We start from the raw sequence: 20,423 nt of genomic DNA on the forward strand, positions 1-20,423 counted from the left end.
CTTCCGTGCTGTTCTTTTATATGTAGAACTGTGCATTCAAGCAGAATGATTAAAAACTAGCGGTAACTTTTTGTACTATAGCCAATGGCGCGCAAAACAAACCTTCCAAATATTAGCTTTTTAAGTATTTTTATGATAACACGCCTCAGGTTCGAGATATGGTGATCGTGGAGGTTAGATGCACAGGATATTGTCCTCACTACGTACCTGCCAAGTGGCTTTTGAATCGCACCAACAGTTTTTTAGTTATGACTGTTGGCGCAACATGCATATTTTGGCACATTTTGATTTTTGTAATTTTAATTTTTTACATTTTTGACAATTTCGTCATGTTAAAGTTTAAGTTTACCTAAGCCCAACAAGCCGAAACCATAATTATAACTTTTGGACTAAAATTGCAAAATTTTTTCTCGATGGTGGTGACCTACCAGGGACACTAAGGAGAAAAAAGATTATTCTGTTATTAGTCAATACCCTTTTACAGTGGCTGATGGACAGCTGCCATTGCGAGAAGTCTCTCGGTAAGTGAAAAAAACAAAACAAAAAATAAATCACATGGGTCAATTCCACATTCAAGTTCTCGCACCAACGCCCTATGGCATCATAAATATCAACGGCGCCTGATAGGGCTTACATAATTCTTTATTGGTAAAACATGAGTAGCATTGTCTTCTAAGGACGCTCGACGACATAGAAAAGCAGTGTTCAGGAAAGTTGATTGAGCCAACGCGGCCAATGCACGAAACAAAAAAAGCATTGAAATCTGTGATGTAACATCGACATTCAGGTGCAGAATTTCCGGCGTGAAATTCAAACACAAACATGAAGCTTCGACCTTTGCACGACGTTTCCTTCAGGGTTCTCCTCTAAATTGTTTAGGGTGCACATTTTGAGAGTGTGGGGCACGAAATCTTAAGTTTATAATTTTAAGTTTTCAAGCTTTACGTTTTTGACACGGCACACATGTACGTTACATTTCTAGTCGCGCATTTCTGGCATCCATGACGCACATATAAAACGGAAGCAAGGGCACTTATGCTCTAGCGCTGGCACTGGAGTTGTCGACCTTTGAAACCACAAGGTCACCTGTTCAGAATCCTTTTTTTACATAACCAGGTGGCGGGAAGAACGGTTCGCTGGCGTTTCGCGCACACAGATTTGCTATTTGTAGGTTCCTTAGGCACGTATTTCCAAGGGGTTAATCGGAGCGGCGGGCGCTCTATCGAGATCAGTGGGCGCCATTTCGACCGCCGTCCGCCACGGGGAGCACCGTGGTTCCCTTCTATTATTCAAGGTATTGTTACGCACTAAGGAGACTGAGACGCCATGGCTGAAGGGGGAGTATATTAGGTCGCGAAGGTGAGCGCCGGAGCGGCCCACTGGTTGAAGCTCCCAGCGTCCTCGTCTTCTCCCTCTTCAGCTCGGGGTGGCGAACACGTACGTTGTGTTCGTCTTCATCGTGGATATGTGCAACAATATGATGACGAAAATCCCCTGCAAATGGCTTTTCAAAGAGTGATATACCGGTGTAAACCGACCTTGTGCTTCACTGTAGTGTCCGTATAATATGATTGTCATTTCGCTGTCGTATTTTTTTTAAATTAATTTTCTGTGTGCACACAGGGTGGACTTCGTCAGACGTTGGGATGCACCGGACATCGGGATAACAACGCGTATGAACACCATCGGCCAACGCCGAAAACCCTGTGTTCATCGACGGTATGCGTGGTGCTTTATTCATTCTCCAGAAACACTTGTTCACATGAACAGAAATGGGCGACCCGCGCCCATTATGGCTTCCAGACTACTCTTCGTGAGTGATGTCTGCTGTAGCCGCTATCAGATCTTCTCCGCACGAATCCACACTCCATTCTTTGGCGAAGCTATGATGGACTCTGTCTTCCTTTCTAGTTCACCCTGCAGTAAGAGAAAGAGAGATAGAAAAAACAAAGAAATACGATAAAATAACCATAAAATAACGTGAGATAACTTCATATAAAACGATTGACTGAAGCGTAAGAGGGCGTCCATTTGCATTTGTGATAGCTATGCGCGTCTATGAAGACCTCCTAATCGTCCTTGCGCCTGTGGTGCGTCTGAGTCGACGACAGGACGGCGCCACTACGATGGCAGCGCTCTGTCGCATAACCGATCATAGGGGCTTTCTTACCACGCTTCCGGCCCAAGTTCGATTCTTATAGTGGCTAGATGCATAAGAGGCAAATTAAACAAAAAGCGGTCGATGTGCGCAATAAGGAGAAGTGAAACACAAACGGAATAAATGTTACTTCAAAAGCACACTTCTACCATTTAAAAGAGTGCTAGCTTGGCGTGTAGACCTATACAAACTCCAAATACACGCGTGTATCTGTTTTGATATGAAAGGTTGAAGAGCATGTTCTTCCAGTAAAGCTAGTGCACGAAAGGCACTGAAAATTCCTGCAAAAAAATGTATCCGCTTTTACTGAATCGGGCCGGGCTGCACTACTCTGTGAGCAACGGGAAATACTTCGCCACCCTTAAAAGCTTGGAAATCAGATTTAAGAGAATTTCGAATCTTTCATCACCAGAGCAAGCACTTCTGTAAAATTGCGTTAGCGCGTTCCCGCAACGTTACTGACGAACACGACGCTTTCAACGAAATTGTCGATGCGGAAACCCAAGCGGTAACTGACTTCGCAAAGTGTCAGCAGGGACAGAGGCTCTTTGAGATACGCAGGCAAGGACTATATCATTTGCAATTTTTTCGTGCCGCAGAAGTGTACACTGTTGCTATGCGCAAGCAAACAGTAGGACATGCAGGAACGAACATGACAAACGCGGAAGCTGCACCATTCGTACTTCGCATTGTAATCATTGTTCTTTTTTTATGTTTTCATGAGCGTCACTCTTTTGGGAAATATGTATTCCAGAATCTACCGAAAACGCAAAAAATCCGCACTGAAGACCATGCGTGTTGGGTTAACTGCATAAAGAAATGCTGATCTCTCAGACCCTAACGCACAGTGGTTCAGTCTAACAAGGAGGACACTGCTAAACTATCAACAAATAATGTTTTCTGAAGGGAAATTGTTCGGTTGAGACTATTTGCACAATAATGAACAAAAGACCTTTAGCATAATATTCACAAACAGTCAAAGAGACAGACGGGCACATTTGACAGCCAAGATTGCGCATCTATCTATCTATCTATCTATCTATCTATCTATCTATCTATCTATCTATCTATCTATCTATCTATCTATCTATCTATCTATCTATCTATCTATCTATCTATCTATCTATCTATCTATCTATCTATCTATCTATCTATCTATCTATCTATCTATCTATCTATCTATCTATCTATCTATCTATCTATCTATCTATCTATCTATCTATCTATCTATCTATCTATCTATCTATCTATCTATCTATCTATCTATCTATCTATCTATCTATCTATCTCCACTTATATTAAACAAACAAACCAACCATCCAGCTGTTCTCACTCCCAAAACGCTTGAAGAAGCGACCGTATTTACTCGATAGAGCACGAGGTTACTTACGTTTGCGTGTCGGGAGCCTAAGTGTAGCCGGAACCGATGCACAAGCATGGCAGCAATGAGAATAGTTTCGATCTGAGCCATCCTCATGCCAACACAGTTGCGGGCACCAAGGCCAAAAGGTTGGAAGGCCAGGGGATGCCTGGCCGCCTTCTTCTCTGGAGAGAACCTGCGAGAAAATATAAGACCAGTTATAGAGTATTCTAGAACACTCTCCCACTCAATAAATCACCCGCACGGTGTCTTAAATGATAGGTAGAGTGGTGTATATATATATATATATATATATATATATATATATATATATATATATATATATATATATATATATATATATATATATATATATATATATATATATATATATTATAATGAAGAAAGGAAGACATTGAAGACACGGGCTCAGCTATCATCATCGCGAGAGAAAGGCACGAGATCGGCGTTGGAACACCACCATCTTGTTCTACCTGCGTACTTTTCCGAGCTACCACCCGTTCGTTCGGCTCGCCCAACAAACCTCTTTACATTTGGTGGATCGTGCGGGGTACCCACATCGCCTGCACCCTGGAACTACGATCCCGCACATTGCAGCCGACCATGCAAGTCGACGCTTCCCAACAGGCACCACCTCTCGCGGCCGCCGTTTGCCCCGGCTCGGTTCGCCAGCGAGACCCCCCGATATTTGCGGGAACGGAAGATCAGGACATCGAGGACTGGCTGTCGTCCTTCGAGAAAGTTAGTGGACCCAACAGGTGGGATGACGCTGCTAAATTAGGCATCGTGAACTTTTACCTGGCTAACGTGGCGAAGCTATGGTATACTAACCACGAGTCCGAGTTCGAGAACTGGTCCGCTTTCAAGGAGGCAATATCCGCAGTTTTCGGTCGCCCTGCCGTGCGGAAGTTACGCGCAGAACAACGGCTGCGTACTCGGGCACAAGAACCAGGTGAAACGTTTACCGCCTACATCGAAGACATAATCGATCTCTGCAGGCGCGTCGATGCCTCAATGAGCGAAAGTGCGAAGATACAGCACATTATGAAGGGTGTCGACGACGATGTCTTTCAAATGCTCCTTGCGAAGTCTCCTGGTACGGTGTCCGAAGTGGTAACTTTGTGCCAGAGCTACGACGAATTGAGAAGGCAACGAGCTCTCACCCGACGTTCATCTCAGGCTAACCAACCGCTCGCTGCACTGGACGTCGTCCCTGACCACTCATACCTTCTCGCACAAATGAAAGACTTTGTGCGTGAGGAGGTGGCACGTCAGCTTTCACTCCTGCCGTTTGCTCAGCGCCAAGAGTTCCCACAGCAGCAGCAACTGCGGCAACCGACCCCGTTGGCTCCCGTGCTCCGACACGTCATTCAAGAACAGATTTCGGAGGCCCTGCCGGTACCCAATCAGCAGCACCCTGTCGCCGCACCTCTTACTTATGCTGAGGCAGTAAAGCGGCAGCATCTACAACAGCAACAGCCCCCACCATTCCATGGAGTGTCACAAGCCGTAGCCTCGACTCCTCCCCCTGTCACATGGGGTGCTCCTATCGCTACAAATCCCTGGCGAACGCGCGATAACCGGCCGATCTGTTTTGCATGCGGTGGCCCTGGCCATGTCGCCCGACACTGCCGACGTCGAGTGCCGGGATACACAGACACCCGTTCACAGAACAACTACATGGATCGTCCCCGCTCTTGCTTTGACAGTTCGGATGCTCACTCAAGCACGTCTTCACGTGAATATCTGGAACCTACGTCTCGTCGCGCACCTTCACCCCGTCGCCGCTCCGTGTCACCCATGCGTCGTCGACCAGCACCTGAAAATGAGGGAAACTAGCCGCCGCAGTTCAGGAGGCAAGAACTGCGCTGTCGAAATGCTCAAGTCCTCGAACTTTGCCGTCGAATATTGTTGAAGTTTTCGTAGAAGGCGCCCATACATATGCTCTTGTCGATACCGGTGCTGCCGTTTCCGTTATAGACGCTAAACTATGTCGCAAGCTTCGAAAAGTGACCACGCCTCTTGATGCGATGTCCTTACGTACCGCGAATGGAGAACCTGTTCGGCCTATAGCCGCCTGCACTGCCCGACTCATCATCGCGGAGGACCCTTACATTGTTGAGTTTATCGTCCTTTCCTCCTGCTCTCACGATATCATACTTGGCTGGGATTTTCTATCGCGCAATCAGGCTGTTATCGATTGTGCCAGATCCGCACTTGAACTCTTCCCGTTGTACGACCAGCCCTACGGCCACAATGATCAAGCCGCACACAAGCTAGTCGTCCAAGAAGACGCCGAAATTCCCCCGACAGCAGCTGTTTTGCTCCCTGTGTTTTGCAACGGCGTGTGTGATGGAGCTGCATTCTTTGAACCATCGAGCCTCTTGCTTAGTCGGAAACCACTTCTTCTGCCTTATTCGACAATTTCAATTTCGAATGGAACCAGTGCTCTCTGCCTCACTAATCCCCTTCCGTATCCCATCAACCTGTTTAAGGGTGAATCTCTTGGATGCGTGCAGCCCATTGATAAGGAAGAAATTTTTACTGTGCAGCATGATTCATCTCGTAGCGACCTCGACGCCATCAGTGCCCTTAACACCTATGATGTATCAGCTTCCGAACTATTCGATTCGTCGATCGCAGATGGACTGTCGCCATCTGAACGATCTGATCTTCTCCAGCTACTGCACCGATTCCGCGATTCTTTCGATGTTGCTCAACCTGCCCTTGGCCGAACTTCTACCATTCTTCATTACATCGACACCGGCTCCCACACGCCTGTGCGACAAAGACCATACCGTGTTTCCGCGGCGGAACGCCAAGTTATTAGCGAACAGGTTGACGATATGCTTCAACGCGACGTTATTCGACCATCACAAAGTCCATGGGCATCACCTGTCGTTCTAGTTAAAAAAAAGGATGGTTCGATTCGCTTCTGCGTGGATTACCGGCGCCTAAACAAGATCACTCGAAAAGACGTGTACCCTTTGCCCAGGATTGACGATGCCCTTGATAGTTTACAAGGCGCCGAGTTTTTTTCATCGTTAGATTTGCGTTCTGGGTATTGGCAGGTGCCCCTAGCAGATGCTGATCGTCCAAAGACAGCCTTTGTGACACCCGACGGTCTATATGAATTTAATGTCATGCCCTTCGGCCTCTGCAATGCGCCTGCCACCTTCGAGCGCATGATGGACTCGGTTTTACGGGGTTTGAAGTGGCAGATCTGTCTCTGCTACCTCGACGATATTGTTGTCTTTGCGCCAGATTTCGCAACACATCTCGAACGCTTGAAACACGTCCTGACGTGTCTGAAGAATGCGCAGCTCCAACTCAATCTCAAGAAGTGCCGCTTCGCTGCACGGGAACTTACGATTCTCGGTCACGTCGTATCAAAGGACGGTATACTTCCAGACCCGGCCAAACTACGTGCTGTCGCCGACTTCCCCAAACCGACGACTGTGAAGCAGTTACGGAGCTTCGTCGGGTTATGCTCCTACTTTCGCCGGTTTGTGCGCAACTTCGCCTCTATTATTGCGCCTCTGACCCAACTTTTAAGCAGCGCCACCGATATTTCGTCATGGTCTTCCGAGTGTGACCATGCATTCTCCACACTTCGTCGTCTCCTCACATCACCACCTATATTGCGGCACTACGATCCTACAGCGGCCACTGAGGTTCACACTGACGCCAGCGGTGTCGGCCTCGGTGCGGTTCTCGCACAACGAAAACATGGGTTCGCCGAGTATGTCGTCGCATACGCCAGCAGATCTCTCACCAAGGCTGAGTCGAACTATAGCGTCACCGAGAAAGAATGCTTGGCGATAGTTTGGGCGCTTGTCAAGTTCCGCCCATACCTTTATGGCCGTACGTTTGATGTCGTTACGGACCACCACGCGTTATGCTGGTTGTCTTCGCTAAAGGATCCATCAGGTCGTCTTGCCCGTTGGGCTCTTCGGCTTCAAGAATATGACATCCGCGTTATATACCGTTCCGGCCGCAAGCATGCCGACGCTGATGCACTGTCGCGGTCCCCATTATCCACAGAGTCTTCATCCATTTCCACTATAGACCTCACGTTGTCAGCTCTTGACGTGGACACCGTCTCTTCTGCACAACGCAAAGAACCATGGATAGCTTCGCTTCTTGACGTTTTATGTGAGGCACCCACGCTTCGGACCACTCGAACACTGCGACGCCAGGCACCACACTTCAGCATTCGGGATGGCCTTTTGTACCGGCGTAACTACTCACCCGATGGTAGGAAGTGGCTCCTAGTTATTCCCCGAACGCTGCGCTCTACAATCTGCGCGTCCTTTCATTCCGACCCGCAATGTGCTCACGCCGGCGTCTTCAAGACCTACGAACGTCTACGGAAAAGGTACTACTGGCGCGGAATGTTCAGCTTCGTCCGCCAGTTCGTTCGCGGCTGCCACGAGTGTCAGCGGCGGAAAAAACCACCACATCCTGCAGCAGGTTCATTACAGCCACTTCCGTGCCCAGACCGTCCATTTGACCACGTTGGCATTGACCTTTATGGACCATTGCCATTGACAATGGCAGGCAACCGATGGGCTATCGTTGCCGTGGACCACCTTACACGGTACGCCGAAACCGCTGCTCTTCCCACAGCGACAGCACAGGACGTCGCATCTTTTATTCTCAATCGATTTGTGCTTCGTCACGGGCCTCCTCGCGAACTCCTGAGTGACCGTGGGCGGGTATTTCTCTCCGATGTAATCCAAGCACTTCTCCACCAGTGCCACATTGTACACCGGACGAGTACAGCCTACCACCCTCAGACAAACGGTTTGACTGAGCGGTTTAATCGGACTCTGGGTGACATGCTTGCGACGCATGTTGCATCTGATCAAACAAACTGGGACCTCGTTCTTCCATTTGCGACATACGCGTATAACACCGCTACGCAAGTCACAACTGGGTTTTCCCCATTCTTCCTTCTGTACGGTCGCCAGCCGTCACACACTATCGACACTTTGCTGCCATACTCACCAGACGCCTCCGAGTGCACACCCGTGTCGGACGCCGCCCGTTACGCTGAAGAGTGCCGCAGACTAGCCAAACAGTTTACTACGGCCGACCAACAGCGCCAGAAAGAGACCCGCGATGACAATCATCCTCCTGCCGCAACGTTCGCTCCTGGAGCACTTGTGTGGCTGCATGTACCGCCGTCCGCTCCTGGTTTGTCTCCCAAACTACTCTCAAATTATCATGGTCCCTACCGCGTGGTCGAGCGTACTTCACCCGTCAACTACGCCATTGAACCTCTTACGCCGCCCAGCGACCGTCGTCGGCGTGGACGTGATATCGTTCACGTAGAACGCCTCAAGCCGTACTTTGACCCGCTTGTTCCCACCTGTTAGATCGCCAATGTGGCTTCATCTTTCTCGACAGGGGAAATTATAATGAAGAAAGGAAGACATTGAAGACACGGGCTCAGCTATCATCATCGCGAGAGAAAGGCACGAGATCGGCGTTAGAACACCACCATCTTGTTCTACCTGCGTACTTTTCCGAGCTACCACCCGTTCGTTCGGCTCGCCCAATAAACCTCTTTACAATATATATATATATATATTCCATTCTGACGAAGGCCGTGCCACGGCCGAAACGTAAATGAGTAAAAATATGCAATTTTCGTAAGTGTGCTCCTTCATTTCTTCAACTACATGTGCACCGGACCTTCAGAACTTTCTTTTGAATTATATATATATATATATATATATATATATATATATATATATATATATATATATATATATATATATATATATATATATATATACAGAGCGTCAGCGACTGAAGGCAGGTATATTAACCAGAAGATGAATATCTGGTTTGCTATCTTGGACTGGGTATGGGTTAATGAGATACAAAAAAGTAAGAGACGAATGAGAAATAGAGGGAGATAAGTGGAAACGCACACACACGGGAGTGTCATAATCGTGCGACAAGGCGGGTCGCTCGCAGAAACTTGAGCAGCGTTTTCGTCGCCTTCTGGTGTGAAGCTCGAGCTTTTCGGGATTCCAAGATGGATTGCCCGGAAAGCGACTGGTCGTCAAAGCGCGCTAACACTGCTGAGAGGGACTGTGGGAGCTGTATTGAGGGCAATGACGCAGGTCATGTTTGACGGAATCTGCGCTGCCGCAATCGTCGCAGGCAGTATTGTCTGCCATTCCGATGCGACAAGGAAAGACGTTTGTAAAGAACACTTCAGCAGAGAACGGTCGACTCGGATATCGGTAGTCCAGATGTAAGTTTGAGTCCTAGGCACGTGTCCAGGCGGTGCAGGCGGTTGTGGAGTAAACCGTATAAATGATAGGTAAATGAATGGATAGATTTGGATGTAAGAATGAATGAGTGGTTCGATATGGGGGCTAAGCGATCAAACGATGAATTCAGAACGGATTAATGGACATGGCAATCTAAAATATCTTAATATATAAAAATATCTTAAGAAGATAAGAAGGAAGTTTCTTTTGCGTCGTACTCGTACGTAAGTTACGATTCATGCCCGAGAATTATAAAAATGACCACGTCTTTACAGAAAGTTAACCGTTGAAATATGAAACACTTGCCTTTCTGGGTCGAACTCTTCAGGCCTATCCCAAAATCGAGGGTCCTTGTGTATTTGTTCTGTGCAAGCCATTATGCTGACTCCCTTTGGCAGAACCATGTCCTTGTAGGGATAGTCGCAGGACGCCTTCCTTGACGTGAAGCTAGAAATGTGAGCAGAAACGAAGGAGGACAGTGAGCAATCTGCACCATAATTCAGAAGCGGTTTTGGAGGTCTCAAAAGGTATCAGGTCTCGCACAAAGATGATAGTTACGGGTCAATTCTTACGTAAGAGAGAGTCATGACAACAAGGAATGAGTATGCATGATTTCAAATATTATGGTACAGTCGAAACCCGCGATAACGAAATCCCGAGGGAACGAAATTCTCACCGCAACGAAATATTTTCGGAGCACCGGCGAACGCCCATAGGAGTCAATGCATTTCGTAACTCGCGACTACGAGAGATATTCATACCGCAGTCCCTCATTAACGAAAGTTTTCAAACATGAGTGCGCAAATAATGGAGTTTCGTTCGTTGGCTTGGCTCTGTGCTTGGCTTTGTCGGCTTTGCGCGCACATGGTCGCGTGTGTGGAGCCATTTGTGGAGCGTTTGCTTGATGCAACGTGAACCTGTGTGTTGCGACTGTTGCGACTGCTTCGTCCGATTTCGCTGCCTGCGAAGATGCCACCTCCAACGAAAAAGCGGAAGTTCATCACGCTGGAAGATAAGGCTGCAATCATCAGTGAGGTGGAAAAGGGCTGAAAAAAAATTGACATTGCCGAAGAATTCGGCGTTGCGTGCAGTTCGCTGTCCACGATTCCGCGCTGATCCAGCGGAGCCGGAAGAAGGTTCGTCTGTAGGCGCACTTGGTGACGGTACTGGTGAGAGCGCGGTGCCGCCGGTACTGACCAGTGCATGGGGAGAACTTTGTGCCGTGGCAAACGAGATTCCCGATCGAGAGGCATGAAAATGCTGCATGGTAAGGCCCGCCAAAGCAAACTTACATACTTTTGGAAATAAAATGTGTTTTTTCTAAATTCCATGTCGTTTTTGCTGCATTCTCGCGCCAACGAAATTCCCGCAAGAGCGAAATTTTCTGCTTTCCCCGCCGATTTCGTTATTGCGGGTTTCAACTGTAGTAATGAATAAATGATATTTCGGGTTTGTGCAATGAACACGACAGGGATATCTCAATATTTTAATTCATCATTCATCATTTCATCATTTATTTGATCCATAAGGGCCCGGGCATTACATAAGGGGGAGGGGGGAGAACAAACAGTAACGACATATCACTAGATATAAAAACAAAAGAAAACAAAAAAGGTGTACAAATATACAAGCAATAATTTAGTGGTATCCGAAAACATACGCACAAAACATGACCTTATATACAAAGTATATTATACAGCAAACGTAAATGGGGCTAATGTGTTTTCAAGTGTAAGTGAACTGTCGCTGTTAGTAGCTGTTTGAACACGCACAAGTCACGCGCTGTGATGATGGCTTCCAGCAAGCTGACGACAGGAAGAAATGATTTGTTAAATGCAGTGGTTCTACCAAAACGTCGTTGGAGGCTTCTGGAAATAAAAGACGACGAGAATAGCGGGCGGGACGAAGTAATAGATAACCATGTAAGTTAGAAACACAATAATAGAGTTTGTGAAACAGAGTCGAAAAAGTTTACGCCCGTCCGATAAATTCTGCAAATCTAAAGTCTCCTTGATGGAAGTTATGCTTGAGTGGTCGTAGTTAGATGTGACAAACTAGGCAGCTCGATCTTGAACGGATTCCAACAGGTTGATTAGGTAGGTTTGGTGGGGGCTTCAAATAGAGGGCGCGTATTTAAGCTTCGTACGAACGAAGGTTACGTACGCTAGTTTACGGACTGTAGGGGGTATAGAAATAACGTTCTTCTGATGTTACTAAGCTCCTATTACGCGTCAGCTTCTCAGTGTGTGATATGAGCTACTAAGTGTGTGAGCTACTAAGTGTGTGATCTGACCACGAGAGGGTGTTAGAAATTAGTATGCCGAGGTATCGGTATCTGTCAACACATGCTAAGTTAGTTGAGTTTAAATGGTAGGCGTATTCAGAGTTAGACTGCTTGCGGGATACCCGCATGACTTTGCATTCGGAAACATTAGTCTGCATCATCCAAAACGAACATCAGTTTTCGACTAAGGACAGGTCGTTTTGTAGAATTTTGTGATCGTTAGTGGTGGTTATTCAGTGATACGGAACACAATCGTGCGCGAATAATCGAATGGATGATGAAATTCCTAATGGTAGATCGTTTACATAGATTAGAAAGAGTATGGGGCCGAGCACGGACCCCTGAGGGACACCGGATTTAACGGAAGCTGTAGTGGAAGGAAGACCGGCAATGTCAGCGAACTGGGATCGATCTGCTAGGACGCATCTGATCCATGACAGGGTTAAGGGGTCCAAGTTAAGACAGCACAGTTTGTTTATTAGTCGTTGATGAGTGACGCGACGGAAGACTTTAGAGAAATCTATGTATATGACATCAGTTTGAAAAAGAGAATCTAAGTTTAATTGGAGGTCAGTACTGAACTCGAAGAGCTGAGTTTCGCAGGAGAGACCAGGTCGGAAGCCGTGTTGATTTTTGAAGAAAAAGCCGTTATCATCGAGGTGGTGGGCGACGTGCGAATAAATAATGTGCTCCTTTGCAGCCAATGCATGTCAGTGAAATAGGGCGATAACTAGACGGGTTAGAGCAGTCAACCTGATTTTAATACTGGGGTAACCTTGGCTACTCTCCAGTCTTCAGGTGTGGTACCTTCAGAAATGGACTGAGAGTATATGCTGTGCAGAACGCGGCTAGTAATAGCTGCAGTGGATTTTAGTATCTTTGCCGGGATGATATCAAGACCAGCGGCACTCGATGTTTTTAGTTGGTTATTAATTTTTTGGATACCTTCAGCATTTATGGTGATCGGTGGCATCTGGGGAAAATCGTGCCTGGAGGCAAGTGGAACAGGACGCAAACTGAACAGGAATGAACGGAACGTGGTACAGGACGCCAGTAAGGAATAATGCTTGAAACAAGCGAAAATGGAATCACTCGGAGGGCCGTCAGCTAGCGAACATTTGAACGAAGTTGTCACAAATTTTTGCCTATTTCAAAAACAATGTACCATTGCGTTCTCATGAAGAAAGAAAGAATGACAGAGAGAGAGAGGGGAAGGGGATACAAAGGATAAAAAGCAGGAAGGCTAAAATACAATAATCTCAAATACGTTCCGAAAGATAAACCTGTCAGTTGATGCCTATCGATCACATCCTCTTCGGTCCTCACACTCCTCATTTCTTGAACAATGTTGTAGCGCATATAAATGAATGGATAAACAAAGTGCATGAATACGCACGCACATGGCGCCTCTGCGACGCGCTAACTGGATAGGCTTGTTCGCTTCTGCGTTATTTTCACATCATACGCAGTGTGTTTATCGCCACTCTTCAAACCCGTGAGAGTTTCAGTGTGTTCAAGCAACCTGCTTGACCATCACTTTCATTGTGTGTTCATGTGCTTTGCTTTTGTCCCCATTCGTGTGCGCGAGAGCGATATTCAAGGATTCCATGTAATCAAATTCGGATTGAGACACCACTCATTCGCTTGTGCACTACTAAATGTGAAGCACTACCGAGCAACCTGCTTGACCATCACTCTAGACGAACGTAGACATCTTTAATCTATACTTACGCAACAACGGGTGGGTAGAGACGCAGAGATTCGTCGACGGTTTGCCTAGTGTAGGTAAGGTCTCTAACGGCGTCGTAGGTGAAGCCTCCCTGCAAGTTCATAACACGACATGTTTAGGACTTTCTGTCGTGCCGTAAAAGCTGTGGCACGAATGTTACGCAGCAGAGCTACGAGCATTCCGAAACAGCTCCCAACTTTTTCATCTTCGTGTTTAAGTACTACTCGGGCGTCACGAAACACCGGTACCTCGGAGCCATAGATGATATCAGTAGGAGCAGCAGCAACAGTGATGCAAGAAATTTCTTTATGTATAGAATGCTTTCAGTTCCCCTTCAATTCGGGTCAATTCGGTTTATTTCGATATCAAAGGAGACATTACAATAGTGAGAGCAAAGGTGCTGTGGGGCGAAAAAAAAAAGCCATTAAGGCTTGACAAAGGCTCTCGCCCCATTTAACACATATCAACATGAGCATGAAATCATTAGGCATTACAAAATATAAAAAAAAACATGTCTTTGAGGTTCATGTCGATTCGCATTTTAAAATACACGTAGAAAAATGTTTCAAGAAAGGGAACGGTATAAATGGTTGATTGTAAGAAACGGCTTAAAGGGACACTAAAGAGAAAGAATTAATTGGTTTAGATTGATAAAGTGTGCTCGGAGAACTCTTGTGTAGTTTGTTTCACCACCATAGGTTTATTATCAGAGGAGAAAACCAAGTTCAAAGTTTCATTTTAAAGTTCGCGCCGAACTTTGTAATTCGTGACGTAAAAGGTTTCAAAGAGCATTTAGCGTATTTTGGCGCCACTGGCTCGATGAAATTTCCACAAACTCGTTTATGTCAAGTCTCTGGCCCCCTCAGAGGACAATGTACTTCGATTTAACCGATTAGGAACTACGTAGGCCCAAGCAGGCGCCGTCAAAAATATGTGACGTCAGGGCAAATGGTGCGGGAATTCCAAGGTGGCGTCGCCACCTGTATTTTCTTTTTGCGCGTTTTCTCGCTTATTAAGCGTCTTCTCGCAGCAAGCGTGGTGTTTTTGGTATCGTGGAAGACTACTTTACTAATGCGAGAAAAATCGTTTTGCTCTTAGTGTCCATTTAATGTTAGAGGGCAGTAACAAGTCCATCATTTGGCAACCATGGTACGTGTGTGAGAGATTCTCCTGTCATCAATGGCTGGTGTGCTATATGGGCAGGTGTAGGGTGTTAAACGCGCTAAATCAGTAAGAAGAGAATCATGTCGGCGGCATTGAAGTGACCTTCAACAAAGTTCCAGCGCCGTTATCCGGGCGTTTCAAACGAGATATCCTGGGATTTCAACGAGAACATACGGGCATTCAAACGAGCTCATCCGCGTATCGTCAACGAGTCATCCGGGCAATCAACACAAAAGTTTGAAAAAAAAAGCGCGGTCTTTGGCAGACACTCCTTCTTACAGGGCGGCATTACATGCCCTGGAAGAAGTCCAAACAAATTACAAAATATATTACAACGTGCCTGTATGCCTCTCGTTAGTCGGAAAACTCCGTGGCGTAAGCCTCTGCTAGAAGATGCGGGTGCTCCTTGCGTTTTCACCTCGGACGCTGTGGAAGGGCATTCGGAGAGGTGGACAGAGGAGCCGACGAAAGCGTTCGCTGTAGACTCGTGCACAACTGCAAAGCCCCAACTAAATTTCGACCTGTGGGTGGTTTCGGGGCCCCTTAACAATTGAAGGCAAACTGCATATCTTTCGTTGCAATCAGGGGTGTACAGCATAAAACTCAGTATTCGTTATCAATAAAGAAAACCACAAAACAAGCGTCAAAACCGCATGATGGATGATGAGGTGTCAGTGAACAACAGGAACACCATCCCACGCGTTCCCGGTAAAGATTAGATTGCGGCTGCTTTACACTTTACACGAGGGGTTCGAATGGCGTGAAACGGCCCTTCCTTCTCCCCGCGTGTGTTTCCCGCTTTCATATATAAAAGGGAGACTCGTCTAGGAACTCATTCAGTTCATTCCAACGTTTCTTCAGTCTAAGACTACTATGGGTAGACCACGGAAATTGGACACCAAAAGAACACCGTCAATACAATGCTCGACGAAGGGGACAAACTCGTATTGCTGAAAATGGTCGCGGAGACCATCGCGGTCTACCACAGCGACCACAAAGCGATTGCCACTACCATTACTCTAAAGTAATAATAATAAAGCAAACGCCCCCTCCCCCCCCCCCCCCCCCCCACCAGAATGTGTGGTGTTTGATACAGCACTCGCTAGACATTCACGTTCGCAGGGCGGGATGGAGGCCAGTGTTCTTGTACCCATATTTAGTTTACAATTGCTGTCTGATATACGGCCTGATAATGTCCCATGAGATATGCATTAATGCTCACGTTGCATGACCTCGGATTCTGCTTCAGAGTTCTTCGCGTTCACATTATCACTGAAGCTGTAACTTCTTGTATGCTGAATCGTATTTACCATTTACAATGGCAACGTTTCAAAGGCATATAGGGAACCATTCACTTGCTCGTTTGAACACTAGCGGCAATTCAGTGCTTTTTTGAACGCCAGTGGTGGGAGAGTTAACGGCGCGCCAGAGGACATGGTTTCGCGGCGCGGGTTGTCGCATTCTTCGGGAGACGGCGCCACGCTGAGTGAAGCGTGCCTGCCTGCTGTGTGCGTCGTGGGAGCATCGGCCGCGGACGTTAGGCAAAGCCCATGATTTATCTCACACCGTGACAGCAAAAAATGACGTCCATATAGATGAGTGCACAGTTTAGTGTGGCGTGGTTTGGTGGGGTGTGGCCTGGCGAACATGAGCAAAATTGTAGCTAGTATTATATCTAACCAATCTTCTGCGCTAGCAGCCATTTCATATTTACATCTACTCGCAATTACGGGGAGCAGCCATTCTTTTTTTGCAAAAAGCTAAAGTTGTTTAGAAGTGTGTGCGTTCTCCAGCCACGCCTCTTCATCCTATCACACTTCAGCACTCGTCTCCGCACAGACGTCCTCCGCACCAACTAGCCTGGGAGTTCACGGTTCCAAGAGTAGTTCCAAGCAGTATGCCGGAACGGAATGAAAACTAATAAAGAAAACCAAAAAAAAACGATATTTTTCTCCGGAACGAAAACGTAACCGAAACTTTATCTATTATGTCGTTCCCGAGTGAAACCGAAATTTTTTAAATCGTGTTTCGGCTCACGAGAAAACTTGGAAATTGGGAACTGAGGTCGTGCAACATGAGCAGTTATGCATATCTCAGTTTACGCTATTAGCGCGTACCTTAGGCCGCAATTCCAAAGCAAAGATATGTTCAAATTGTGCGAAAAATGAAAACAGTGGCAACCAGAGATGTTTATATTAACGCAACTGGACTTTTGCGCGCCTGTCTCACATACCAGCGTGAAGAGGGCATTGTCGGCGCTGATGTTTGTTACAGCGAAAGCTGTTACGACATCACAACAGCCCATTTTGGCGCCGTAGTTGTGCGCCGTCGCCACCGCCGGTGTCCGTAACCGCTATCGCGTGAAATAAGAAAAAAATGAAATGAGAAACAAATTTCTAGGATTGGATTGGTTTAAAACCCGCGCTGTCTCTGTGGCAATCGAGTATTCAACCACAGTTCCACGCAGGTGCTTATAACTCCTTCGAAAAAATACGCTATACGGGCGTCATGTCAGGCAAGAAATCGTGGTAAAATATGTAATATAGCGGGGCAGAAGAGTAAATAACAACCTGGCGTCACACAATGCGAATTGCGAAGCGGGTTGGTCGTTGAATGCTTCTAACCCGTTACGAAGGGCTCAGTCATAATTCTTCATCCTCACCAGCCACATAAAATGCCTTACAGCTATGAAGCGGGTACCACGATTCTCCAAAGAATGACGAAAAGTGGCATAGTGGATGATTCACTACTTCACAAAATTACGATGATTTATGGCGTAGCGGGTACTTTGCATGTGTACTTGTATTAGTTGCCCCAAGGGAGTCTACAACAGCCTCTAGAAAGGCCTCTGTTCCAGCTTTCTCTGTGACAGTGCTGCAGTTCCGCACAGCCCTGCCGATTTTTTTTTATCAGAACAGCGGTGCTGCACATCGAGAGTACTTTCAATGACGCGCTGCTTCTGAGATCGCGCTCACTTCCTTGACACAAAGCGTTCAGTCCGGTTAAAAATCATAGTTGACTTTTGAGAAAATAAATACTATGACTTTGAAGAGTATACTGGTTTGTGCTAGTGGTAGGAACTCGTGGTACAGTTACTTCCGCTCCTCTGAAGAACGTGGGAAGAACATGTTTTACCCCTGTCGCTCTTTTCTAAGAGAAGGGCAAGTAACTACGTGAGTATATCAAAACTTCGATGTTTTTTATGATTACCTTAACTTCAAATTTTTGCAAAAAAAAAAAAAAACGTTACGAACCGTTACGGAACATTTTTTTTTTTCGTTCCGGAACAAAAACAGAACGGAACATATTGCGGTGGAACTAAACTAAAACCGAAACGAAAAACATTTCGTTCCGACACCTTGTTCCAAGTAATGTATACCTAATTCCACTAACCGCCATTGCTAACAAATATGGTAAAGAAAACATAGGCATGTGTTCCAATTCTGGAAAGCATCCTATACAGCCTACGCTGAGAGCTTTGGAGACAGCATCGAGACCGAGTCGTCGGAGTATTGGAACGCATCTGGATGATGTCTGTGAAATGCGACGCCATGACGTGACGACGAAAGAAAACTGAGAAAAACGCATAAGATCGCAATGTTTTTAAAACTTATTTCATGGTGAAACCTGCGAAAACCTAAACGTAGCTCAGATTACGCGTGTAGCAAATGGTAGCCACGTCTTCCTTTGAGTTTTGCAGCTTTAGCTACACTTGCCTAGCCGGAGCCGATTTCGCGTGGATCGTCATGAGCCGTGCTGCGCATGCGCGAGGATCAGGGATGTCACACAGCTGGCTCACCGGAGCCGACACCTCATGCGCTCTCCGTCACCGCCGCGCGCGGCTCGCCGCTGCTTGTCTGCGCGTTCGGGAGGAGTGGCGTCGTAGCCGCGGCAGACAAACTGGCGCCGGAGTGCGCGCAGACTCCGCCACGCGGCGCGCGACTCGCCGCCGCCGATCTGCGCTTTTCAGAGGAGTGACGTCGTAGCCTTGGGAGACGTATTGGCGCCAGCGCGCGCGCAACTATTCGCCTTCACTGTGCAGTCGCTGTATGACACTGTACTGGAGCCACTTGATAGCGCCTCTGACTGGCGTTTGCAGGTGGGTAACGCCATGGAGAAGGAGAGCGCAAATGCTGCTCAACGGCGCAGAAGAGCCGAGAAGCTTATCTCATCGGATCCCGAAGTAGTTGCCTGGCAATTAGCGGTTCAGCGTACGATGAATGAGCAGAAGAAGGTGAATAATCCAAGAAAATATAGAAAGCTAAGAATATTCAGCTGAACCATTGCTAGCGCTGGCATAGCCGAGCTAAGCCACTGCAAGTTTTTTAGCCTTGTTTGAACTGCAAGGTAGACTGCATCGCATTTGTCTCCCATGCTGTTTTCGCGAAGCTGTCTATTTTGCTGGCTACGTGTGAATTGGAATGCGACTTAAGATGTCCGCTGTCGCTTAGCTGTCCTTTTAGCCTTCTACGATCAGCATTGGAAGACACACAGATATAGAAACTCGTCTGCAGTAGCCTTATTGTGCAATGTAAGTCACGCAAAAATTCGTCAGGCGACGAGGAGCTCTGTTACTCACGTATTTCTCGTAGACAGCGTTCACCTCTTGCCTGACCCTCTCCTGCACCCCAGGGTACTTGGCGAGACAGAAGGCGCAGATGGATCCGCTGGCCGAGACAGTCTCGAACCTTGTGTACCAAGAAAGGCACCAGAGGGGAATCAATCAAAAGTTTCATTAAACCAGACATCACAGTGCGGCCGATAATGTATTATTGGGTCTAATGTAAGCATGGGTGACATTCTATCATTATAAAGTTTGAGAACTGGGGACCCAAAACACTGCGTCCCCAAGCTGCGTTGGGCAGGCTGCTCTTGCGTTCGGAGGAACAGCAGAGTTTGATAATTCGCTCAAACGTAAGCTGCATTGGGTAAACGTACAGGATGATACACGTGGCGAAATTAAAATCATGCGAGACGCGGGCCATACTGCGTCGTGGCCCGCGCTGTGTCTGCGTCGTCTCGCTGGCGACCCAAGACACCTTGGGGACCCATGCTAGTTTTCGATTTTTAGGTCTTGGGACGACGCGAGCGCAAGAGCCCAAGAGTGGCCTGGCTTCTGCGCATGCGCCCTGGCGGCTCGCAAACTTCTTGGGTCCGCAAGCTGCTTGGGGCCCCAATTGTCAAATTCTCTATCAATACAAGGGCGTGTAGTAAGAAATGACCGAACCAGGCTGGAAGGACGTTTTATGGGATGATAACGTAGGAAACGATACCGTTGCAATGGTGAAAATGACGGCGCCGAAAATTGTCCACGTACCCAGCAGTTAATACAGTGGCGGCGTTGGTTGCAACATCCCTAAGTGGCATCAAGAAGTTTCCTGTAAAAAGAACGACGACGGGATGAGTAACAAGCTAAG

The 20,423-nt window shown here is 47.0% G+C and overlaps 1 protein-coding gene across 1 annotated transcript; it reads right to left on the reverse strand.

Moving 5' to 3' along the window:
• Positions 1-637: 637 nt before the first annotated feature.
• LOC119398979 (probable cytochrome P450 6a14) lies at positions 638-20,380 on the reverse strand. Its single transcript, XM_049417858.1, has 6 exons — positions 20,324-20,380; positions 19,586-19,694; positions 13,845-13,933; positions 10,136-10,276; positions 3,549-3,714; positions 638-1,917 (listed from the first exon to the last, which is right to left on the reverse strand). The coding sequence occupies exons 1-6, from the start codon at positions 20,371-20,373 to the stop codon at positions 1,840-1,842; spliced, it is 633 nt and encodes a 210-aa protein (XP_049273815.1). The 5' UTR covers positions 20,374-20,380; the 3' UTR covers positions 638-1,839.
• Between the last annotated feature and the right edge of the window lie 43 nt (positions 20,381-20,423).

This window comes from Rhipicephalus sanguineus, chromosome 7 (genome assembly GCF_013339695.2).
Source record: "Rhipicephalus sanguineus isolate Rsan-2018 chromosome 7, BIME_Rsan_1.4, whole genome shotgun sequence".
Lineage (NCBI taxonomy): Eukaryota > Metazoa > Arthropoda > Arachnida > Ixodida > Ixodidae > Rhipicephalus > Rhipicephalus sanguineus.

What these genes read in the sequence shown, in the direction of transcription:
- LOC119398979 (XM_049417858.1), bottom strand. Translation starts at nt 20,373, where the DNA reads ATGCCACTTAGGGATGTTGCAACCAACGCCGCCACTGTATTAACTGCT. An exon ending in GCCACTGTATTAACTGCTGG is followed by an intron (nt 19,695 to 20,323) that starts GTACGTGGACAA and finishes TTGGTACACAAG; the next exon opens with GTTCGAGACTGTCTCGGCCA. An exon ending in ACGCTGTCTACGAGAAATAC is followed by an intron (nt 13,934 to 19,585) that starts GTGAGTAACAGA and finishes ATGAACTTGCAG; the next exon opens with GGAGGCTTCACCTACGACGC.